Source organism: Euleptes europaea, chromosome 15 (genome assembly GCF_029931775.1).
Source record: "Euleptes europaea isolate rEulEur1 chromosome 15, rEulEur1.hap1, whole genome shotgun sequence".
Classification (NCBI taxonomy): domain Eukaryota; kingdom Metazoa; phylum Chordata; class Lepidosauria; order Squamata; family Sphaerodactylidae; genus Euleptes; species Euleptes europaea.
This window is the reverse complement of record NC_079326.1, coordinates 49,286,722-49,312,797: the sequence shown is the minus strand read 5'-3', so window position 1 is coordinate 49,312,797 and position 26,076 is coordinate 49,286,722. Positions and strand designations below refer to the sequence as shown.

The 26,076-nt window shown below is 41.5% G+C and overlaps 1 protein-coding gene across 1 annotated transcript in view; it reads left to right on the top strand.

Annotated features, from left to right (window-relative positions):
* The window catches only part of PARD3B (par-3 family cell polarity regulator beta), a 578,916-nt gene that overhangs the window by 166,198 nt on the left and 386,642 nt on the right, over positions 1-26,076 (top strand). Inside the window, exon 5 of the mRNA XM_056861663.1 lies at positions 23,311-23,396. Within this exon, the coding sequence (XP_056717641.1) occupies positions 23,311-23,396 (86 nt within the window). The remainder of the gene's footprint in view (positions 1-23,310; positions 23,397-26,076) is intronic.

Below are 26,076 nucleotides of genomic sequence, written 5' to 3'. Positions count from 1 at the left end.
CGCGCTGACATGTATATGAATTGTCAAATGCTCTATACAGAAGCTGATGAAGAAAATGAATTGGCCACAGAGCAGAAGCAAACATGAGGATGGTTTTAAAGCTTGTTTGGTAACTTGAATCTGGAAGTGTTCCAGTGGAAGGGGAGGGGCTGTGGCTCAGTGGTAGAGCCTCTGCTCGGCATGCAGAAGGTCCCAGGTTCAATCCCTGGCTTCTCGAGTTAACGGGGCTAGGCAAGTAGGTGACGTGAAAGACCTCAGCCTGAGACCCTGGAGAGCCGCTGCTGGTCTGAGAAGACAATACTGATTTTGATGGATCGAGGGTCTGATTCAGTATAAGGCAGCTTCATGTGTTCTTTTCATTTTCCATACAACGTGACACTTCTACCCATTATGGCTTTCATAAGTCTTCAGACAAGGGTCATGTGTTTTTGAATAAAATTTGAGAAGTGACGCTTCGAATAATCTGTGACTCTGCCTTTTATAGTAACTTCTGTAGGTCTTCTACAGGCGTAATCCAAAGCAGAAGACATGTTCTATTCATCCTGTTGATTTCTGTCAATTTCATCTATGATCTGAAGAGTGTTTTACACTTTCAGTATGCAAAGACATTCAGAATTTTGCTTTTCATCATTAAAAAAACCCCTCAGGTAATTATGTTCATTAACGGGGACCTGAAGGAAAGATTTCTTCACTCACTACATTTATTTATTTATTTAAAATATTTACATCTCGCCTTGTTTTTTTGGACTGAAGGCAGCTAACAGTGCGACAATAATTTATGTGTGCACCTGAAAACAGAAACGTTAAGGGACCCACGAACAGCTGACTTGAGGGCAGACCTGGGTTTGCCTTTGTAGTGTGTGAATGAGACCTGACCGGATGTAACTTCCTCAGAGACTTGAATTCAGAGTTCATATGTGCAAAACTCATCCTCATTTATTCCCATGTGAAATATTGTTGGCTAGAAGAGATATTTTAAAGAATTTGTCTTAGTGTTCTCATGCTATTCTCCCATTTTAAGAGCCTAAATAATGCTATCAGTTTCCAGTTGTTTCTGTTTAAGCTACTTTGATCTGTGGTTTTCAAAAGCAGGAATGAGTCAATGCATCTGGAGTTCATGACAAGATGGTAAAATCCAAAGACATCGGGCATAAAATTTTCCAATGCTTTATTTTTCTGCAGGGGGAAAAGCCAATTCTTAAGATTAATTGGTTTATAACATTAATAACAATGCATGATTGCCATGGCTAATATGCTATCAGAAAAGCTTAGTGGTTTTAAATTGTAGTTAATGCTTTTTCAGGTGATTATGTTTAGGAATTGTGCAAGAGAATACAGGTATGTTTTATGACTGTGAAAACAGGATGATGGAATAAATCCCAGCCCCAAATACGCTGCACTCCTTGGGGGGTATATCGGGAGAGGCGGTCCCACAGATACAATGGTTCCAGACAATTTAGGGCTTTGAAGGTCAACATCAGAATCTTGAACCTGATCCTGTGCTCAACTGGGAGCCAGTGCAGCTGGCAGAGCACTAGTCATATATGCGCTCTCCATGGGGTCCCTGTAAGGACCCGCATTGTTGCATTCTGGATCGATTGAAGTTTCCAGAGCAGCTTCAAGGGTAGCCCTACGTAGAGTGAGTTACAGTAGTCCAACCTGGAGGTGACCATTGCATGGATCGCTGTGGCTAGGTCAGGGCAGGACAGGTAGGGGATCAGCTGCATGGCCTGTTGAAGGTAGAAAAATGCCACCCTGGCTTTGTTTGTGACCTGTGCCTCCAAAGAAAGGGAGGCATCCAGAATTACACCCAAACTCCTGGCAGTGGCAGCAGGTGTTGAGTCAGAAGCTGATGTCCCTGTCCTGGACCCCCTGCCCAGTCATAGAACAGCTCTCTTTGATGGATTCAGTTTCAGCCGACTCTGTTTCAACCACTTCACCACAGCCTCCAGAGATCTGGCCAAAATATCTTGGATGGTGCCTGGTTGACATCCATCATCAAATACAGCTGAGTGACATCTGCATATTGACAACAACCCAGTCTGAAGCTGGGCAAGGGGGCGCACATAGATATTAAAATGCATTGGGGAGAGGATCGCCCACTGAGGGCCCCCAACATACCAAAATGGATGCTAAAGCAGATCTATTTAGGGCATCTAACATTTTTTGGTTTGCATTTTTTCCAGAAAACCCACATCATTTTAAAAATCTCATACCTTCGTTGTACTGTGGAAATGATTTTGCTCTTTCTGTGTTTCTTTGTTTATTAGTTATATTGGCATTTACTTCTAGTCACACTACATAGCTTTATAACTTTAATCAGATCTGGAAAATTAATATTTGGCCTATCTAGAGATAATTTCTGTAAACCTTCTAAGTGGTGAACAAAACTGCACTGTGTCCCAAATCCAGACATTTCAAGCTCTCAGTAATTCACTGTCAAACTTTTGTTGGACTTGTTCATCTGACTTCCACATGCATGAAAGGAAATTGCATGTTAAAGCAGCATTAATATTTACAGAATTTAAATTGAAATGCCTTGTTTTAAGGATATTCTCAAATACTTGAAAACACCCATGCTAGCTTGTCACTTTGAGACTGCATGTGTCCAATTTCTCAAAATTGGTCACACATACAACCTTAACTCCCTCTGTGCAGCCTTGTAAGGTGGTAATAGCAGATAAGAGACTTTGCAGAAGTGAAAAATCTTACTTGGTAGATTTTTGAAGAATGGAATAGTTGGGGAGAGATTTGAGGTTTAGTTTTGTGTCAGGATTTTATGTATGCCTGTCACTCTTAATGCACGCAATTTACCCCTCAATCAGCTCCATCTTTCTAGCGTGCTAACTACACTGGGGATCGGAACTAAGAAGATGTAACTTATGACCCCCCTCGATTTTTTGTGCCATTATAAGTTAGCTGATTTTAAGCAGTAAGTATCCTCCTGTAAGCTACCGTCTTTTAAACTACATTTCTATCCATATTAAAACTTGTATTAATTGTGCAACAGTCAGCTACAACTTTTATCTGTTTCTTTCAAAAGCTGAGTTCATTTCTAGATCAGTGGAAGAGCAAAAACATTGATGAAGAGCAGAAACAGTGAATTCCTAAGGAAAGTTACTCCAGTCTAAGCCCGTTCGTTTCAGTGGGTTTAAACTGGAGTACTGATCTCGTCAGATCTCAGAAGCTAAGCAGGGTCAGCCCTGGTTAGTATTTGGATGGGAGACCACCAAGGAATACCAGGGTTGCTGTGCAGAGGAAGGCACTGGCAAACCACCTCTGTTAGTCTCTTGCCATGAAAACCCCCAAAAGGGGTCGCCATAAGTCGGCTGCAACTTGAAGGCACTTTACACACAATTCTCCTTAGAAATGCACTGAAAGTGTTTATTTTACAGCTAAAGTCAAGGGAAGTTCAAATGTCATTGAAAGTTTAAGAGACTAGTGACACTCTCGCTCCCCTGTCGAGACAACTCAGGACAAGACTAACCTGAAAATTTAATTTTCAGTCATTTGAAATGAGACCAAAATGGGCTAGTGTTAGGGTTGCCAACCTCCAGGTGGTGGCTGGAGATCTCCTAGGATTACAAGTGAGCTCCAAGCGACAGAGATCATCAGTTCCCCTGGAGAAAATGGCTGCTTTGGAAGGTGTACTCTATGGCATTATACCCCACTGAAATCCCTCCCCTCCCCAAACCCCGCCCTCCTCAGGCTCCACCCCCAAATATCCAGGGATTTCCTAGCCCCGAGTAGGCAACCCTAGCTTGTGTGCATCAAGTTTCAAGGACCTTGAGTTGTGGGTTCATTTGTTTTTTAAATACAGTCTCCCTCCCCCATGCTTTATGGCAAACTTCCTTTGAAACAGAAAAAGGTAAAGGTCCCCTGTGCAAGCACCAGGTCATTCCTGACCCATGGGGTGACGTCACATCCTGATGTTTACTAGGCAGACTTTGTTTGCGGGGTGATTTGCCAGTGCCTTCTCCAGTCAACTTCCCTTTTGAAACAGAGAATACTTTTAAAAGAAGATTGTGCTAGGACATGGAATAGGGGGCCTGATGTTCAAAAAGTAGGGGGAAAGTCATATGTTGTACTTAGGCATACCTAAGTCCTTGAACCGCTAGATTCGAGTCCAGTAGCAACTTACTGACCAATAAGATTTCCAGGGTATAAGCTTTCGAGAGGCAATGCTCACTTTGTCAGCATTGAGTCTCGAAAGCTTATACCCCCAAAATATTGTTGGTGTCTAAGGTGTGACCGGATTTAAATCTAGCTTTTCCACAGCAGACAAACAGGGCTACTCACTGAAACTATATTTAAAACACAAAACGTGTTGTAAATGATGCGACATTTCCCTCATTGTTCTCCCCCCGCCCCCTGTCCGACCATAAAGTAAATAATGAGGTTTGGATCCTGCTAGTCCAGCCTCAACTCAAGCCTACACACAGGAGTTCCCTATTCCAGGCTGTCTCATTGTCTGACACACATTTGGGCTTGTCTTAACGAATGGCCACTGTAATTCTGAAACTCCACTTTCATATTGTTGTTGTTGTTATTAACTACATGTCAGCTTTCAAATGGATTCTTCTTCAGTTCAGAGTGACTGTTAATTATGGTAACTCAGAAGTTAACAATGGTTCAGTGAGTTGTACCTTATGTGGATACAGACTTTGATCCATATTAAGTTCATATCAAATGGAGACTAATGCACATCAAGTTGGCAGATATTGTTTTGAACTGCTATATATAAAAATGTACCACCGAGAGTTTAGTCTGTATTGTCTGCCAGTGATTACAGTGTATCTTGCAATCCTTTACAATCCTAAAATTGCCACTTAGTTTGAAGTGTGGCTAGTCATGTCCATCATTGCACTTATTTGCCTTGAAGAAACGTATTGTTCCTGTGTTTCAGGGGAGCACTGCTCATGTAAGGAATTGGGTCAGTAATGAGTTTTGTATGAGGTAGTCTGTCAATGAATAGGTGTAGGATTGTACCAAGGAAGCAGTAAGGTACAGTGTAAGTACAAAAATGAAGCCTATATAGGCCTTACACAGTCTGGGACCCTCATATCTGCGGGACAGCATCTCCTGGCACACACCCCGAAGAGTGTTGCGCTCTGCAGATCATAATCTGCTGTACAGCTGTCCTCGACGAGAGCCAGGGCTTTCTCGGCCCTGGCTCCGGCCTGGTGGCATGCTCTGTCTAATAACATCAGGGCCCTGCGGGACCTGAAAGAGTTCCGCAGGGCCTGTAAGACAGAGCTTTTCTACCAGGCCTATGATTGAGGACAGCCACAGGTGATATCAGTGCTGGCCTCCCTATCCTTCCCCCCTTACTGACAGCTTTATTGATGACTGACACTATGGGGGGGAGGGGTCCACCGACTCAGCTTGAAGAACTTTGCCTGGGTGTCGGCACTCTTGCTATACTGGGCACCATATTATACAGTGCTTTTGGTTAATTAATTTTAGGAATGATTTTTATGGTTTTAATTGTATTTTATAGTTATATTGTGGTTTTAATGTTGTTACCTGTCCTGAGCCTGGCCTCGGCCGAGGGGGGCGGGTTATAAATCAGAATAAATAAATAAATAAACAAACCTCTAAAAGAGACAATGCTGTGTTTTTGGAAAAGAGGGCAAACCGAAAAGAGGATGTATGGGTTGGTTTGGGAAGTACTGGGCAGACAAAGAGCGGGTAAGATTATTATAGTAGGATGGGAATGCCATCACGGTGCAAAATTGGGATGCAAGAAAACTGGAGCTGATTCTAGGTTTAAACCCCATAGGAAACATTGGAATGGGTGGAATTAGAAGGGTAAAAGCAAAGGGATTACTTGGCTCAGCTGTTTGCCCTCCTCACTTTCTGGCTTATATAGGACTGTCTGAAAGGGCCAGAACATGTACAGGTTCTTTAGGAGCCTACGATAGAGCATGTCATGTGACGTCGGCTCTGCTATTCAGCCTCAGTTTAACATAGCCCACACTGTTCCTCAGGTGGTCGATACCAGATTTCTATGGCAAAACTTGACCTCTTTTCCATTCCTAACCTCCCCACCTGCTTAAATGGCAAAAGGTCCGTGTCTCGCTTGCCTGCCTTGAAGGCATCAGAACTGGGTACCCATGTTCCCTCTAGGTGGCGAAGCTCATTAAATTTGTAATTGAGAATCCCAGGGAGCAGGAGAAGAACAAACACATAACACACACTCTATAGAAAGTCTCTGCCTGATCAGAGGTGTGACCAGCTACTCATTTGGGAGGACTAGACCAGGCAAAGGTAATGAAACATCGTTAAGATATGAGCGGTCTTAGCAAAGCTTAGGAATGTTGGCCCTTAGAGCTTGGATAGGAGACCACCGGGAGGTACCCATAGATGATTAGCAACATACATTTTTACACAAGTTTAGGCAGATTTAATAACTTGTCTTTAGCCTGTTTTATTGTATTGGTGTGTTCGTGTCACGCTTACCTAAGCAACAGCAATTTGCTTTCTGACTCTAATTGAGGATGCAGCTGTGAGTTTGCAGCTATGCTTCAATTAAATCTTCTGTAACCCCAAAGAAGTTATTTTTGTCAATAAGCATATCTCCTAATACAAAATGAAGTCTGCTGTGGGGTTCATGACGTTAATTTTCTGTGAATTAATTGCAAATTAAGAATGTTAGCGGTAACTCTCGTATTACTTGTTTTGTTGCTGCCTTAATTTTATAATTCTGAGAAAGATGCAGTATATAACATCTGTTAATTATCTTTATTGGGTTTTGTAGCTATGCTGTTTTCTGTCCAGTGAATTTCTAAATCATGATCCCTTTTCTTATGAATGTTAATACATCCTGCTTTTCTCATTATTTTTTATCTTTAATAATTATTTTGCTTTTCCCCCCATTACAGGTCATGCTTCCGTTTTGTCAAATTATTCAGTCGCTTGTGTATTCAGAACATAACTAGCTATTTTAGAACTGATTTCATTGAATTCTATCCTAAATTATTAGCACAAATCACGTTATGCCAAAGATTATATTTTCCTCCTCTTTACACAGAAAGGGATTTAAAATACCATTACAAATCCATGTGGATTTCTTAGAAATAACAATATATTTTCTTATGTAATCAGAGTCTGTGCTTACCAATTACCTTGTGGAATTAAAGATAAATCGTAAGTATTATTTCCCCCCAGTCTGCAGATAGCAAAACATAAAGCTAAACAGATGAGTTGGGCTCTTTGACATACATTTGTAATGTAATAGCATTTAAATAAAGGATGTGATCCAACCAAAGTACTTTGAAGCTTCACTAATGTCAGCAGGGGAGGTTTAAGCCATATCCTCAGTTCTTCTGCTGCCAGTGTGGTGTAGTGGTTAAGAGCAGTGGTTGGAGCGGTGGAGTCTGATCTGGAGAACAGGGTTTGATTCCCCGCTCCTCCACATGAGGGGCGGAGGCTAATCTGGTGAACTGGATTTGTTTCCCCACTCCTACACACGAAGCCAGCTGGGTGACCTTGGGCAAGTTACAGCTCTCTTAGAGCTCTCTCAGCCCCACGCACCTACCTCACAGAGTGTCTGTTGTGGGGAAGGGAAGGGAAGGTGATTGTAAGCCTGTCTCCCTTAAGTGGTAGAGAAAGTCGGCATATAAAAACCAACTCTTCTTCTTCATCACTGGAACTTCAAAATGCTTACCTTTGGCTGGATCACGCCCAGTGTTATCTACTCAGATATAACATTTAAGTTGTAAGATTCAGTGGGCTGTTCTGTCTGCTAAAACTAAGTAGATAACTTCGTTCAGTGCTCTGGTTCTGCCTTTGACTGCCTCTTTATATGATGGGGCACAGTTCCTGTCTAAAAAACAATCACATAACTTGCTGAGAACCAAGGCCAGCTTTAGAAAGAACTTCAAGTTACTCTCCCCCCCACCCCAGTTAATCTCCCAATCATTAGTTTTCGGTCTTCCTTGTGTTCCAGTCCCACTCCTTTCTTTAAAAACATACAGTTGTAATCTGTATAAAACTTGAAGCGTCCAAATCTTGTGTTTTATCAGGAAGAGCTTGAACTGGAGTCATTAAATGATAGCCTTTCTTAGATATATAAAAGCCTGGGAAACATGGAAACATTTGTAAAATTAATATGTGCATGCCACTTTTTCCCCAAGGATTCTCACTCCCCTATTTTTTCCAATAGGAAAAAAGGGAAATTTTGAGGTGCTCTTAGAAATGCCTAATGAAATCTTTTTAGGGAATGAGTGAAATACTTTTAAAAACAATGTTTTTAATGACTTTAATGTCATTCAGTCTGCAGCATTAGAGAACATACTATATATGCGTGTATATATATAATCTTCAGTATATGTTTAAGGATATATTTTAGAAGTGTTGGTACTGCAGAGCAATTCCTCTGAAAAAGGCTTTAGCTGCTTCCCACACCATTATATCTGAGCTGGTAGAGTTGTTTACATTGAAAAAGGATTCAAGTTCCTTCTCTAATTTCTCTTTACTTTTGGCATTAATAGTTCGTTGTTGAGAACCCAGGTTTTACTCCTTTTTTCCTTTATACTTAACCATAAAAATATGGGGGTATCGTCAGCGTATATAAAGTTACCTATTTCTGTTTCACATCCCATATTTACCGGAGGTTTTGAAATTAAGAACATATCAATTCTAGATGATGACTTGTGAGCTGTTGAGTAAAAGGAGTATTCTGTTTCTGAATCGTGCTTTAGTCTCTAAATGTCATCTAATTGGAAATTAGTGATGGTCTTTTTCATCATATACATTAATGCAGTACTCTTGTTCTTATAACTCCCTATCTTCTTTTCACTTCTATCAGCTTTCAAGGGCTGTCACTTAGAGGAGAGCAGGGAGCTGTTCCTGTTGGCAGCAGTGGATAGGACTCTCAGTAATGGGTTTCAGTTGCGGGTGGAATTATTAGGAAAATATTTGGAACAATTAGGAATATTAGGAAAAAATTTTTTACAGTAGGAGTTGTTCAGCAGTGGAGTTGTTATCTATCTAGAGAGGTGGTGAGCTCCCTCTCACTTGCAGTCTTTAAGCAGAGGCTGGACAAGCACTTGTCAGGAATGCTCTAGGCTGATCCTGCATTAATTTTATTTATTTTATTTTATTACATTACTACCCCGCTCTCCCCAACCTGAAGGTTGGACTAGATGGCCTATATGTCCCCTTCTAACTCTATGATTTGATGTTCTGTAGGCATCCAGTTCAATTGAGGGGGGGACTTTTTCCTATACTCATGATGACTTGAACATTAATAAATACTTTAAATAAATAAAATAAATACATACTGCTGTAGTGGCATTCAGAAGAAGTGGGGACAGCAGGAGAGGAAAAGAGAAGAGAAGAAGACTTCCCTCCTGGAGGAACAGCAGTTGCCATCATGTAAGGGGTGGAGATAGGGGCTCATGGGAAAGGTTTAGTCATATTTAGAACTACTGTGTAAAAAGAGAAAAGAGCATTTTCCTAAATCAAAACTGGGGAAAGTTTATGAATCAAATGTAAGGGAAGTTTGCATTTCAGTGCTCCCAATTCCTTAAATACAGTTGCATTTATGCTGAACCAGAAAGAAGCTTTCCTCTACACACTTTGTGTATTGGTTATGTACACTGTTGATCTGCCTTTCCTGGTTGCTTAGAAACAGCCGTTTGTGCTGATGGGTGATGGACAATTGCATCCTATTATGTTAGTTTTGAAATTTATTATTGACCAGAGCCATTCATTTGTTTAAAAAAACACACATTTATGCCAAAAGGTGCTGTTGGATCATCTGCTACTATCATATACCTCTGAAATCCCTTTTTGTTCATTCACCTGTCTTTAATTTCTATTGGCTTATTAGTTCATATTAGATCATTTATAGTTGAATATTAGATCACTTGATATCAGTATTGACACTTTAGGAGAAACGAGTGTTTGGTTTTGACATTTTCAGCAATGATTATTTTCGTATAGAATGGCTTTCAGAAAAATTGTGATGTTCTTTTATTATAACATGCATAGTAATATCATTTATTGTTAGTATTGACCACAACATCCAATACATGGTTTTTTGATTTATGATTAGAAATATAGTAGGTTATTTTATTGTTTAGAATTAAGTTAATATACCTTCAGTTACATTTTAAAAATATGATAATTTTTAAAGAATAATAGAAATTAGGCGGATTGTAGACTCACTTCAGACACACACACAGACACACACACACACATAAATACACACACACATATGCATACATACATACAGAGAGAGAGTGTGTGTCTAGGATGTGCAAAATATGCTACTAAATATGTATGTTGTGTGTCATGTATGTTGTATTTAATGTTGTTGAAAACTTAATAAAAAATTCTTTTTTAAACCAACCTAATATCCAAAAAGTAATGAATAGTTAAATATACTATTTCACAAGCCAATCTCATTCATTTTAGAACTTCATTACAGGTAGGAGAGAGCTGCCATCCCAAAATAGTTTCCCTAAATAGCTGCATGTTCCATGATGGGTATCTGGTGAACTCAATCTTACATACTAGTATGTAAAGCCGTTCTCAGGAGCTATATTAGATAAATCACTTCTTTCACAAGAAAGCCATTGCTTAGACTGATCTAATATTTCCTCAAGTGTCATCTAGCTCAGTGAAAGAATGATTTTCTACTTATGATTTAATTTTTGAAGCATCATGGAAGTATTATTCAGAAAGCAAAATGTCTTGCTTCATGAAAATGAATGTGATTGTCAATAGTAACTAGAATGGATGGTTCAAAAGTGTGTGGGTAAAGTTCTTGCCTCCCAGTAGCTTTCTAGTGATTTTCACACATTTATCAATCCTTGAGTTAAGTGGTACTTGCAGAATGGCTTCCCGATCTTGTATAAATAATTGCCAGGAGTAGGGAGGGGAGCTGGGACTTTTCTTTGGGGAAAGAATGGTATAGAAGAGGACTTAATGAGCACAGTGGATAGAGCACAGTCTATTCCTACTTTTGCAGATTCCTTTTGCCTTTCAACATAGTTGATGATAAAAAAATGTAAATGACCAATAAACAACCCAAACACGTTTCGGACGATGTGGCCATCTTCAGTGGTCATATAAACATTTACATATTTTAGGAACACATCCAGAAATAAATATACATATAAAGGTATGCTGTAAAGTGATGACCTGAATGGGTGTGGAGGGAGAAAAGAGAAATAAGATTTTTTTTAAATCACTCATCAATGTAACTTCATTAGACAGAATTAAAATCTGGCAATTGATACTCAAAATTTTTACCTTCTATATTGTGTGGCCCATTGTCACTTCTTGTTGTATTCAGGTCATCACGTTTGGGTTGTTTATTGGTCATTTACATTTTTTATCAACAGCTATGTTGGAAAATTAGCAACTATTTTTAAATACCGGTATTCTTTTAATTGATCAGCCTGTATATTTAAGGCACAGTATTTTTAATTTGGTGTACACTGTATAGTAAATAATATCAGTACTTTGTTATAATTTTAGGTTTGTTGTCTAGTTTAGGTTGAGCTTTTTTCTTTTTCTTCCCTTTTGAGTATTTCCTTTTGCCTTTCTTCTGGAGGTAGGGTTTTTTGTTTTTTTTTTGCATATGTGTGCATCTTCTGCACATGTAGAACAGATATTCTGCCAGCAGAGACCTGTTTCTGTGCTGTAATTGCACTTTTTTGACTGACACAACTTATGTCCTCAGGAAGAGATATTTCATTCACATTTTAGTACTCAGCAGCACTGAAATAGAGTTGATTAGATTTATTGACTTTCTGTATATTAAAGGAACAGTCCAATGGTGGCAAAAATTATAGATAGAGATGTTAAGAATCACATTTGGGGAGAAACTCCTCCGGTTTTATACAGACATTAGTCATAGAATCACAGGATCATAGAATTGAAAGGTACCTCCAGGGTCATCTAGTCCAACCCACTGCACATTCACAACTACCTCTACATAGACTGTACCCTTCAATATAATTAATTTTATGAAACAGTGAATCTTTATAAAAGGGAAATTTTCCACCCCACATCTGTCCCAAGGGTAAATATGTGAAGTGCTCTGGATCAGAGTTCTCTGTGTGTCTCAGCTTATCCAGATTCTTGCTGCTAAACTTAGTAAACAGTAGATTTAGGTGGTCAAGTTAGGTGTTGACCAGATTCAACCTTTCAAAAATGTTATTCACAGTTTTGGCTGTCAGAAGTGAGAGTTCCTTTAAGATACTGATAGAGTCCCCCGGGTCCCTGATGGCTTCCTCCTCATCCGTTAGTAAAGGAGTTGAGGTTTCATTTGAAGCTTCAGTTTATTAACCTACATCTACTCCAAAACTGCCTCTGGGCACTGGTTCAGGGTTTCTACAGCCTCCCTGGGATCCACTGGAAGTGCAAGATAGAACTGAGTGCCATCCACATATTGATGACAACCTAGCCCAAATCTCCAGATGACCTCACCCAGCATATAGATGGTAAAGATCATGTGCCCACACAACTCATGGTCATGCAGAGAGGATCATAAGGGGGAAGAGGTGGTGGTTCACTAAACATGGACCCCAGAGTATTCCCAAAGAGATTCCTCTGCTGGTGGCAGCTACTGGAGAATGTCCCTAAGAAAAGGGAAGAGGTTGTTTTTGTTTGGGGTTTAACTGTTAAACAAAGGAATGTGGCCAACTTAAGCACAGAGCTGAGACCCTGGTACAGAGGGGGTGGCTGAAGGAAGCAAGCAAGTGCCAGAAGGGTCTATGGCAAGGTTATATTCGTTTTTTTAGAACTCTTAAGTCTTAAGTAAAAGTCGATCAAACTCTAGGCATTTTATACTGAGATCTTGAAAAGCATCGTAGTAAAACTGTTCAAGGCACTAACATCTGTGACATGAGTAGTCATCTTGAAGAGAGATTTTTCTAGGGTCAGCAGTACGAGAGTAAGTACTTGATAAGTATTTTGCAACAGAGCTACTCAGTAAGGTGTGGTAAAGACTGAGCTTAAGTATGCAGAAGAAGTGAGATCCCTGCAACAGAAATGCTGCCCCTGAGGGAACATCATTGCTGCAAGAAAAGGAAACAAATTGGTATTTTTGAACACAAACTGATAGGGCATAAATCCCTTATCTCCCACTCTATTTAAGGCTACGTTGTGTAGGGGATATTAACACTTCTGCATTTGTAAGCTAAAACATCCTCTTGCACTGACATTTCTCTGCAAAAATCTTCGCCTGTTGCATCAGTACAGTCTGAACTGCTGCTGAACTTTCTTGATCGGTGGTTTCTTGTTTGCCAAATAAGGAGATGAAGAACGCTGCCCTACAACTGCTGCTTTCTGACCTATTGCCCTCAGAGACGGGATTTCATGGTAATGTGCACATATTTACTTTTTGAATGAAGGCAAATGTCTTCCAGGAATACTGAACTATAAGTTTGAACTTCAAATAATCGTTCTCACTATGAACTTTTGCTCAATAATTAAACCTTGGTAAAAAAAAAAGAATAGAACAATTTTAATTTGAAGTTATGAGTTCATTTATGTTGGAATCTACTGATGGAGACATACTGCACTCAGATGTCTGTGTGTCTTCTTTTGTGGTCCTTCCATGGAACAGGTCTTAGAGTTACAGTGCGATCCTAACAGCCCATTCCTGAGCTTTCGGCGTGCAGGGACGGTGGAAAAACCATAGAGAATAGAGACGCCAGCACCATTCTCGGTGCTGGCGTCGGGCTGAAAGGGGACAGGAGGCTGCCTAATGGCAGCTCCTCCCCTCGGAATGATGCGCACCCCCCCCAGAACACCAGCATGGGCTTTTACGCCAGCAGGATGCAGGCGGAAGGCCCCACGCAGCGTTCCTGGGCGGCGCTGCCGTGGTGGCATCCAAAGACCGGCGTCCAGGCCTCCACGCCAGCGCAGCCCCTTCCTGGTCTCCTAAGGGCTTTTGCCCTTGAAGGTCAGGAATGCGCTGTAGGCAGAGTTGTACCATTCTAAGTCCGATGAAGTCAATGAATTTAGAAAGGAGTTTCTTAGGATTGCACTGATATTTTGCTGACTGTCAACTTGGTATATAACTTATGCCTCCTTTTGGAGGGTATGTGCTTGACCGGTAGCATGCAACCTCATTCCAAACTTGGCTGTTTTTCACTCTCTTCTTTTTAGATGCAGCATCCAGTGACTCAGGGAACCTCTTCAATAAAAAAACAAACAGATTTTTCCAGCACGTGTAAAAGAGGATTCACTGGAGATTAGAATTTTAAAAGAATTTCTCAGTCCATTTTACCATCATGCCAAACTTATACAAGTTGCCTTAAATGTAGTTCGTTGGAGGCCTGAAAACTAGTTTCCTCTCTAAGGTGGTATGTCTTGAACTGGAGCATGTTTTTCAAGGAGGAAGGCTTCTTTCAAACTAAGATTATTTAGTAGTGACAGCCCTTCAAATATTAAAGAAAGCAATCATGTCCCCCACTCAGCCTCCTCTTCTCCAGAATGAACACTCTCAAGTCCCTCAGCCTTTCCTCGTAGGGCTTGGTCTCCAGCCCCCTGATCATCCTCATCACCCTCCTCTGCACCCACTCCATTGTGTCCACATCCTTTTTGATAGATAACATATTCAGTAGCTGAGTTGTCTTCTGGTGGTTGTACTGAGATTTTAGATCATTGTGTGTTTTTAGGTTTCTGGGTGCTTTGAGTCCTGCTTTGCAGGAGGAAAACCGGATAAAAGTATTTCATGTAAATAGATAGACCTGACTCACCGTGCAATGGTGGTTGGTCCTCCTGAGAGTCACTAAAGGAGTGGATCTCTTTGTCAGTGGAGGGGCGCCGCACCTTCCTTCCTAGGTTGCCTGCCCCCTGGCCTTGGTTCTGTTTTAAATGGTCTCCAAGGTTTAAAAATGAGCTTTCACTTTCATCTTGTCCCTTCTGTATTGTCTAGGACAGGGGTGGGGAACCTTTTTCCTGCCAAGAGCCATTTGCACATTTATAATATTGTTCGGGGGCCGTACCAGGTGTAGATCTCCCGGTGCGGGGTGGGGGGGGAGAGAGGCTAGGGTTGCCAGGTCTCCAGTCACCACCTCGAGGTTGGCAACCCTAGGAGAGGCTATGCAGAGGAGAAAGGGAGGGAAGGAAAGAAGGAAAGGAAGGAAGGAAAAAAAAGGAAAGGAAGGAAAGAGAGGGAGGCTTCCCTCCACACACACACACGCACGGGGATCTCACACAAAACACGCACTCACCAGTCACTGGGCTGCACAACAGCCCGGGGATCTCTCTCTCCCGCACACACTCCCACATTCTAGGAGTTGTAATAGATGGTGATGGTTCTATTTTAAAAAGCTGCTTATTTTCTCTGAAGAATTAAAAGTGTTAGTTTAGAATTCTTTCATAATTTGCTAAGTCGAATTAGGGTAGGTTTTACTGGACTTCATAATATTGGCCACACAACTTCATCCAGCAGTCTTCTGTTGAACGATTAAGCAGTAGCATGTATTCTAGAAAAATATTTAGTTTTTATGTTTTAAACTGTGTCTCCTTTTCCCAGTATAGGTTTCTTTGCTAGGAATGCCTACATTGTTTCTTGACTAAATTTCTGTCGATTTGAATCTCATGCTGCCTTTCTCATGTTGAATTCCCTTGTCTTAGAAAAGCAGTTCATACTCTTGAATACTGTGCTTTCTAAGTTCATAGGACAGGTGCCTGCTGTATTTAGTTGTAGTAAAATACTTTCTGTTTATGTGAAATGACCCCATTCACCTTATATAACTTCTCAGTTCCTTCTTTTCCTCCATGTGATAGAACATACTGGACATGCTGGGGTTTTTTGTGTATATGTCGGTTTTACTTTCAACAGCTTTTGCACCAAGACTTTTTATTGTTGTTTATGCTCAGTAGAAGTCATAAAGGACTTTGATGGGGCTTGATCTTTTGATGGGGAAAGTGCTGATACATGCCAAAACTGATAGAAAGATTCTGGTGTACATTCTGCACTAATCAAGAATGAAAGTAACTATTAAGAACTAGCACATAACTCAGGTTTTTTTGTTTTGTTTTTTGCTGTCGTTGTTCATCTTTGTATCTTGGCTGTAGGGAATAAGTTAATGGGAGAGAGGGTATGGAATATATGGAATGGGGGTGGGCTAGTAGAATGGGGTTATACATTGAGTATATAGCTTCTTTGCCTTAATGTACATTGAAATCTGCCAAAATTCCTAAGCCTAAAGGCCTCATAAAATACTAGTAGCTTTGGATACTGCCGAAGGAGAGCTGGCATCTAAATGTTTTCTTCTGGCCATGAAGAGACTTGCAGTTTTAAAAAATATCGACAGCTAATTCATTTCTATAATATATCAAGGCATGAAAAGAAAAGTACTCTTAATCTACAAAAATGCGTAACAGGTTAAAGTATTAAATGTTTACTATATAACTTATGGGGGGAAAATGTCTTAAAAATTCTCCGTTGTGAGTATGATTTTTTACAAATGGCGATGAACACAGACCTCCCTACCTCCCCCTATGTTTTCTTACCATCCAAGCAGGGAGCCTGACTGTTTCTTCCAGGTTGGCCAAGGAGGCCATCAAAATCGAACACCTTTGATATTATTTTTAGCCTGAAATTGTTGGTTTTAAATTAATTACTGTGCTGAACTGATTGTTTTTATTGTATTTTATGATATATTATTGATGTTAGCCACCCTGAGCCCGGCTTTGGCTGGGATAGAGGGTGGGATATAAATCTAACAAATAAACAAACAAACAAATAAGATATAAAATGAACCTCATGGGGACAGAGAGTCAATTTCATCATTTTCCATCCTGTATTTTGTAATATTCAAAGGGAAGCTTGTATGTCCACTTCTGCAGTCTGCACTATTCCTCTGATCCTGGGTCTCAGAGTTAGATGAATGGGTGCTGCTAGATGAATGGGTAAATCATGCGTGCCTTTGGCTGGCAACATTTTAAGTGAAAGGCAACTATTACACAGCATGCATTATGTGAGTAGAGGTGGCTGTGTGCAACCAGTCTAGAGGAGCTCTCCTTTACTCTCCCATTGGGGAGGTTCTGTGGTGCAGTGAAAGAGCCTCTGCTTTGCATGCAGAAGGTCCCAGGTTCCATCCCCAGCATCTCCAATCAGTATCTGATGTAAAAGATCTCAGCCTAAGACCTTGGAGAGCTGCTGTCAGTCTTGGACAGTACTCACCTTTATGGTCTGATGGTGTGATTCAGTATAAGGTAGCTTCACGTGTGTTCATGCTCGATTGCAATCCTGATTTAATTCCTCCTTTAACTTCATTTCTATTCAGCTATTAAAATGCCCTAAAGTCCCAGTGTGGCCTTTTCTGCTATACAGCAAATCTAAGTATACTAGCTTCTTCATAGAAGGTTGCATGTTTTGAACATGATGTCAGGTGGAAAGTTTTCCTAGAATACAGTTCTCTTAAATGCCTCAGCTTGCAAGCTTTTTGAGGTGTTGGTACAGAGCGGGAGAGATAATTTCCCAAGCCTTGTGGGTGTTCAGGACTGTCTAGGAATATGGCTTTCAAGTATCATCTGATTACACTTTCTCGTCTTTCCTCCCTTTCCTCAAATTGAAAGGCCTGTTTTTCACAGCACTTTCTTCCAATTACCTAAATAGGCCTAAAGTAAAAATATTATTGCTGCTCTGAGATATATGTGACTTCATGGCTTTCCTGTTTCTCACATAATTTAGCACGTTATGCTCATTATTTGCAAAGTCAAAGCTTCACTTCTTTTGTATTATTATTTTGACTGTTGATCACAGATGAGAAAATTGTATGGTGGCAAGTTTGTTTCTTTGGATGCCATTGAGGCATCAGAAATCAGCCCTCAAGTCTTTGCTGTGAAAACCGTTTTTATAGTGCCTTTGTGCTGCTGGAGATTACTCTCTGGAAGTCTCGCATTTGGGCTGAAAGGTCATGGATCCTAAGCTTGTGGTGGTAGATTTAGTGTAGCTTATTCAAAAGGACTACTACAGTATCCTTTTGTCTGAGTTTTCCTGCCCTGTTCCAGTGATTATGGCAGTAATCGTGGATATCCCCCGCTACTTTAGAGAATTTAAACCTAGACTATATATTGTTTTCAATGATCTAAGCAGCTTTCTCCTATTCTTGGAGATAAATCATGATGGGTAGCCATGTTAGTTTGTCACTAGCAGTAGAAAAGAGTAGGAGTCCAGTAGCACCTTAGACTAGGGGTCCTCAAACTTTTTAAACAGGGGGCCAGTTCGCTGTCCCTCAAACACTGTTGGGGGCCGACCGGCCCCCCCCCCCCGCCCAAACAGGAAGGCAGCCACGCGCCCAGGCAAAGAAAAGTTAACTTGCGGCAGGAGGACGTGCTGCCCCTTCCCCAGGTGCCTCTCCATGGCCGACACTCCCCCCTTAGCTGGGCTGAGAGACACCCCCCTGCGCCGCCGCGCACCGTCCTTTCCCGCCTCCTGGAGCGGGAGGCGGGCTGGCCCCCTGCTTGGCAAAGAGCACCTGAGGGGAAGGGGAACGGCGCGGGAGGAGGCCGGCGGGAGACGGGGGTCTCTCAGCCCTCCCCTCCCCGGAGGCGCCGCCACCCAAGCCCCCCTCGCGGGGGCCCCTGCGTTCTCTCGCTCGCCCACTCGCTCCTGCTCGCCTCGCAGGCAGACGGGGATGTTTTTCTTCCAGCCCGGCATGTCTCCTTCAGGGCTGCAGCAGCTGCTGCGGCAGGAGGAGCAGCGGCGGCGAGGGGCACATTGCAGTCCGAGGCGGCGCCTCCCGTCCCCGAGCCGCACTTGCGCGCCTTGGGAAAGGAAGGCGGCGGCGGCGGCTCTTCAGGGCAGCCGCGGCAGGGAAGGTGCAGGGGGGGTGGCTCTTGGGTCAGCGCGGGTGTCGCCGCTCCGCTGCTGCCGCCGATGCTTTATACGGCAAATGGCCGCTTTAGTTTGGGGAAGGGACGGGCGCGGTGGCGGCTCCGGAGGGAGCCGGGTTCAGGACCCTGACAGGCCGGATCTGGCCCACGGGCCATAGTTTGAGGACCCGTGCCTTAGACTAAGAAAATTTCTGGCAGGGTATGAGCTTTCGTGAGCCACAGCTCACTTCGTATCTGAAGAAGTGAGCTGTGGCTCACGAAAGCTCATACCCTGCCAGAAATTTTCTTAGTCTTTAAGGTGCTACTGGACTCCTACTCTTCTCCTATTCAGAAAGAGTTTTTGAGTCCACAACCAACAATTTAGGTGCTTAAATTAAGACCTGCTGTGTGAACAAATAGTGGTCCCAGGTAGTTGCTCTATGTTGTTATCAATAGAACAATCTGGGGAGAGGTTTCTTGGTGCTAACTTTACTATTTTGTTGAACATTTTCCTCTACCCTTTTGATACTGATCATATACTGGAAGTAGCATACCAGTGCAGGTGAAATCAATCTGGTCAAAATCATCTACATCAAATGTCTTTGGAGGCCAAGACAGAATATTTAAGGCTGGGGTATTAGCTTAAGGCTGGGGTATTAGCCTGTAACCCCATTTCCATTCAAACTTTGGATATGGATTGCACCCATACTTATTTTAATATTTAGCCTATCTCAATGCAAATGCTGTCAGCACAGGTAAATGTGCAAATATAACAGGTCTGTAAACCTGATTGCTGACCGTTACCCAGGAAGCAGAGGTGACGAGTACAGGTGTCCAGCACCTAAATCAGCCCAGCTCTGGTTAGGAATCTTTGATTTTGTGTATACACAATTGTGGTGCTTGGTGCAGTGTTTTTATGAAATTACGGAGAGGCCCTTTCAAGTAACATTGACTTCTGTTGTACTACCAGAATGCAGACGGGAAAAAAGAAAGAGAAAGAAAGCAGAGAGAGACAGACTAAAATCACAGGAGTTCACTTATTAAGCAGCAATTATTTTTCTTAGAAGCTGTTCTTAAAAGCAACTTTTAGGCCTCCAAGGTGTACATTATGTAAGCATAAGCATATCTTAACTAATGTGTGTTTTCCCACCTTTGTGTGTTATGTATTGTGCTCATGAGGAAGAGAGACCTGGGCCTTGAGATGACAGTGAGAGAAAAGAGCTGTATTTGTAACAGCTCAGGGTTGATAGAAGGTTGTCGAGAGAGAGTGTGTGAACTACCCAAAGAGAGAATGGATTGAGATATTAGGGGACAGATAAAGAGCAGACAGGAAAAGAGAGAGAGGTAATACTTCATCTGGTCCTGAAGGAGAGAATGTTTTCTAGTAGTCTGATGGTTGAGGAGACAGCTCTGAGGAATGGGGAAAAACAGGAAAATCTAAGAAGGGGGTGTAGAACCGGAATGGGGGGGGGGATTAATTTGCCAGTCGGCAGCTGGTCTTGTGATGGTGGGCTACAAATTACCTCATCTCTTTAGAAGATGCTTTCTTTGTTGTTAGAGATTGTTACTTTTCACATTCCTTTGATGTGTTTTCTAAAGATACAGCAAGAGTATGGGAATTAGCCTGTCAAGAATTTATCCTTGGAGCTCCTTTGCAAGATGATTCTTACCAGCATGGTATAGTGGTTAAGAGTGGCGGACTCTAATCTGGTGAACCGGTATGGTTTTCCCACTCCTCCACTTTAAGCCTGCTGGGTGACCTTGGACCAGTCACAGTTCTCTCCGAACTCTCCGAACTTTAGCCCCACCTACCTCACAAGGTGTCTGTTGTAAGGAGGGGAAGGGAAGGTGATTGTAAGCCGCTGTGAGATTCCTTAAAGGCAGAGAAAAAAGGAGGTATAAAAACCAACCTTCTTTATGCTAGCTCATAAAACCCTTTCCAGCTAATTTCTTGTGCTTTGCTAAAATTATTATTATTTTTATTTTTACAGACACCAGTCATTTTTATTGTACTTTTGGAGCAAGGTCCTGGAGTCACTAAATAATTCCTTAGTTTGATATGCCATCTCCTGTGCTGTAACAACATCCCTTACTAGGGTTCAAAATCAGACTTTTTCCTAGCCTACTCCCTAACTTTCATTCATAGGGTCGCCATGAGTCGGAAGCGACTTGACGGCACTTAACACACACACCCTCCCTAACATCTTATGGCTCTGGATTGTGGGAGCATCAGGCGGTAGCATGATAGTGGAGCTCAGCACAGCATATGTGGTTCTTCCCCACCATGTAAGGGCGTGAACTCAGGTCTTCCTGGTCGTGGTCCAGCACTCTAACCACCACACTAATTGCCTTATGCAGCCTATATTTGCTTTTACCTTGTAGAGAAAGGAACAGTAACATCCAACAGATAAGACTATTATCAGCAAGTGATATATTAGCTTTCATGTACTGAACTCCTCTGTGAACCTCAAATCGACAACTTTAAATACTAAACAGTCATGACAAAAGATTTTCACTAAGAAGGTCATTTCTCTAGTTCCTAAAATTAATACCTTTGAAAGTCACAACTGCAGCCATCAAAGACCATTCAGCAAAAAGTTTTACAGAATAGCATAAGGAGAAAGAAGAAAGGAGAAATTCATACCCCAGGAATCTTACCTGGTTTTTGAAAGTGAGGAAGAGAGGGAAGTAGAGCAGTGGGAAAGGCTCTGGGACAAAGATGGGGGGCTGCTGTTCAGAATATAAAATTGGATAAATATAAAGTGTGCATGTGAGAATTTTATGTATTTAATTTGAGAAATGTTGAAGTTGCCTTTTTATTAAAAGGAGAACTTTTAACATAAAACATATAAGACAATAAGACATTAAAACACCAACATTCATTGTTAAAATCAGGTTCTAAATACAAAATAGGTTTCTTCAGAGGCCTTCTGGAACAGATAAGTCTGAAGATGACGCTGCAAGGCCTGCAATAATGTGCCAGGTAAAGGTAGTCACCTGTGCAAACACCTGGTCATTACTGACCCATGGGGTGATGTCATATCATGACATTTACTAAGCAGACTGTGTTTACGGGATGGTTTGCCATTTCATTCCCTAGTCATCTACACTTTACCCCCAGCAAGCTGGGTGCTCATTTTACCAACCTCGGGAGGATGGAAGGCTGAGTCAACCTTGAGCCGGCTACCTGAAACCGACTTCTGTCGGGATCGAACTCAGGTTGTGAGCAGAGCTTGGACTGCAGTACTGCAGCTTACCTGGCTCTGTGCCAGGGAGTTCCATAATTTAGAGGGCAACAGCTGAGTTGACTCTCTCATGGATTGCCAATGATCCATATTTCTGAGAGGATGGGTTCCTGCAACAGAGGCTCCTAGAATAACTCATGTTCCTAGCAGGTTTATACAGGTGGTAGCAGACTTTAGATACTTTTGGACTCAAGCCATGAAGGGCTTTAAAGAATAAAACCAGCATTCTGAATCAGAACCGGTAACAACTCAGAAACCAGTGTAAATGACATAAGAATGGCTCTTGTATATATGTTTGTTGGGATGAACGCTACTTACCTGGCTTAGATATTTTATACCACTTGATGTTTCTAAACCATCTTCAATGGCAGAATGTGCTACAGTGGTCTGACCCACTACTTAGGGTCTGTTACCATGGTGATAGTTTGGTCCCTGTGGATTCCTCTGGGTAGGGGCGGATTAATAAGCCTGAGTTTCGGGCACATTTGATTAACCACCAACCCCCATTTCCCATGAGTACCAGATAACAAAGCTTTTACTGTATTATTTTTGGGTTTCAGCCACTCAGTAGTACTACAGTATTCCCTTTCACCTGGGAGTTTAGCCTTGGAACATTTGACCTTGACACAGGTAGTAGATATACAGTGCCGTCTTAAGCAGAGTTGCACCCATCTGAATCGATTGTAGATAGTGGGCTTAGATGGGTGTAACTCTGCTTCAATGTTAGAATGCTAAATCAGTATAGCTAAGCACTGTTGCCTCAACCTGCTTACAGCACCAACCTGCTCAACCTGCTTGCAACACTCCTTCTTGCAGCAACAACCCCCACCATGTTCTTTCCCAAAGCCCCACCCCCTCCCAGATTGGGGGCTCACTGGAACAGTACCTTAGGAGGCATGAGAAACTGTTATCAGAAGAAATTTTGAATCTCTTACTGTGCAAATTTGCATTTTTGCATATGTTTGCGGTAGAACGGTAATGGGCTGGATGTTGTCCAATTAATTCTACAAAAAAGCCTCAAAAGTCTCAATTTTTTGCCTTTTTATGCTAATGTAATGTACTAGCATGGAGGGCGATATTAAGATCAGTTTTCCATATAGTAGGAGACTCACTGGTTCAGAGGTTTAGAGGGTCTGGTCATTAGTTGACTGAAGTTCCTATGTGTTTGCTTTTTTTGTTTGTTTCCATAAGAGCTTTCTAGAAGTAATGGCAACTATTCTAAATCCACATTACAATATAAAAAAACATGTTTCTAAAATGTCTCTAGGATTCAACGCACTCATCTTCGGAAGATTGGGATCTCGCTACATACAGCGATGTGCCGACATCTCTGAAATCCAAGTTCACTTTCAGGTAAGGACTCTTTGTGTTTCTTTATCTCTTGCTAGATGCAAAACACATCCATACACGGATGCAGTTGGTGCGCACACCACCATGCCGTTTGTAAATTACTTTTGTCCTTAAAGCCATTTACTAAAGAATTATGACAATGTGTGTGTGTGTGTGTAAAGTGCCGTCTAGGTGTGGCCGACTTATGGCGACCCCATAGGATTTTCAAGGCAAATGATTAAGCAGAGCTGGTTTGCCATTGCCTTCCTCTGCAGAGTCTTCCTTGGTGGTCTCCCTTTCGAGTACCGACCCTGCTTAGCTTCCGAGATCTGACGAGATTGGGCTATACCATGCTACCTTCCCTCCCAGATATGGTAATACACCCCAGATATGAGCAGTTGGTGGATTTCAGGCAAATTTCAAGCCTTTTCATTGCCATTTTACTCAATGTCAATCTGGAAACTCAAAATTCTTAAAAAAAAATTGAGCCTTCTCAGGCAGAGTTCTACTGGTGGCGAGAAGTCTAATTTATAGAGACAAAAATATGCTTTGTTGTTAACCTGCTATTAGAAAAGAAGCAGAGGGAGATAGAGTTTGTAACAGGGAGATGAGAGAAAGAGTGAGTGTAAACGCTGATCATATTGGGTGTTTCGTCGAAGAGTTCCAGATATAAGGGGTAACAAGGGAGAAAATGATCAGAGGGTTTTTTTTGGGGTGGGGGAGAACAGTTTTGTTGCATGCATGCTGATCCATGGTATTTAATGTAGATTGTTACAGAGTGCATGTTGTAAGATTTTATAATTGTGGCAGTCTTTTATTATGAAATGCATTATAAAAATCTGACTGTGTAACACAGCTGTGAAAACAAAATGAACATTCTTATCAGACCTCTAAAAATATCAAGCATCTCAATATTAGGTGCCATCATCTGTTGATATAAATTCTCCCCACCATTGTTAATGGCATAAGAATTAGTGTGCACATATGTCCCCCCCATGTGGGTTTCCCATGTCAAGCATTAGCAGTGTGCCATGTGTCCTGAGTAAGCTGTGGACCCAGAATGCACTAATGGGTCCTGAGATGACATGGTCAGTGATACAAACAATACAAACAACTGTTAAAGCAAACAAGCTGCTGCTGTTGGGTTGGCGAAGGAATTGTTTACAGTTCTCCACTGTCTCTTCTCAACACTGTGAAGGAGAGTAGGGTGAGAAAATGAAAGTTCAAAGGTCACCTTGTGAATTTCGTGACAGAGTGTGGTCTTCAACTCTGGTCTTCCAGATTCTAGACTCTAGCTTCATTGGCTTTCTATCCCCAGGGGAGTAGACCTCTTCCACACTTTAAATCCCCTCTACCCCAAATCTTCAATTAGTTTTGTGGGTGGGGTAGGGACAGACACTATACCACATTGTCTGTGCTCATTGATACGTGGGGGGGGGGTAATAAGTCTATCAGTTCCCACCTACTTCCCCCACCCCAGGACCCTGTCATAATGTTTATTTCACCAGTGCAAAATAAAAGCATAGTTCTCCCTCGCTGCTTTCTGATAGTAGTGTGTATGGGTGTTCATTTTCACCAACAAAGATTCTGTTCCTCCTACGGCTCATCCTATCATTCTGCTTCAGCTAAATCAAATTAAGAACAGCGTGGTTCCAATGAAAGCATTAGTTTTGGTGGGTGGTGGGTAAAAGACGCAATAGATGGTGTACCTGATCCCTGACCCACCAATTACTTTGAACTGCAGGCGAAGTGATATTAGAAGTCGGTGGAAAAACCGGGGTGATGTTTCTGGTAACCTTTCTGCATGGCTGACACCTTCAATTATACTACATGAGCATTATTCATTTTGACATTTGTGAATTCAAGGATCTTTTTGGCCTGATCGCTAACTAGCAGGGAGATGTGAGCTTCCTAATCGGATAGTCCTGCTATGTGTAAATATTGTTTTGGAAGGTACCTTGTTCTTGCATGTGATATTTAAACTTTCCAGGGAGGCCAGGTGTGAGGCAGTTAAATTACATTTTAAGGAAATACAGCTCCAGGATTCTACTCTCCCTATGTACTACATTGAAAATTGTTTACATTTTTTTTTGCATTTTACAAGTTTTTACAGGAATTCCATTGTCATTATTGAAAATTACAGATGCCTGGTACTTGTACCGAGTTTTATTAGCTCTTAGAGGTCTTTTACCGAAGTGTCCATTTTATAACAAGCTTCCAGACAAGTTTACTTAATCCTTTAAGTAACAGGCCTGCTTTCTAATTCCTCGTGCTTTCATATGTGCTGTTAAAATTGCTGGATGTAGCAAGAAGATAGAATTAATAACATATTTACCATTTTGTCTCAAAGTAGGAAATACAGAACTATCTACTCCCTCCCCCCCCCCCCAATAATCATGGGAATATTATTTACTTGTTACTAGGAGGATAAGAAATGTACAGGTGAAGTGAGGGGTGTTTTATTTATTATAAATATAAGGAAACAATCGAGAGGAAAAAGCATATTTTATATATAGCAATAAAAAACTGCAGGAATAAGAACTTCAGTATGAAGGTAAAGTCATGCACATTTAGAAAATGTAACATAGTCAATGATAGATGACAAGGAATCATTTCTTTGAATTGTTTTCTTTAAATGTTTGATTCTTGTCCAGAACCTCTTAATAGAAAAACTACTAATACTGTGCTATACCAGCTATGAACT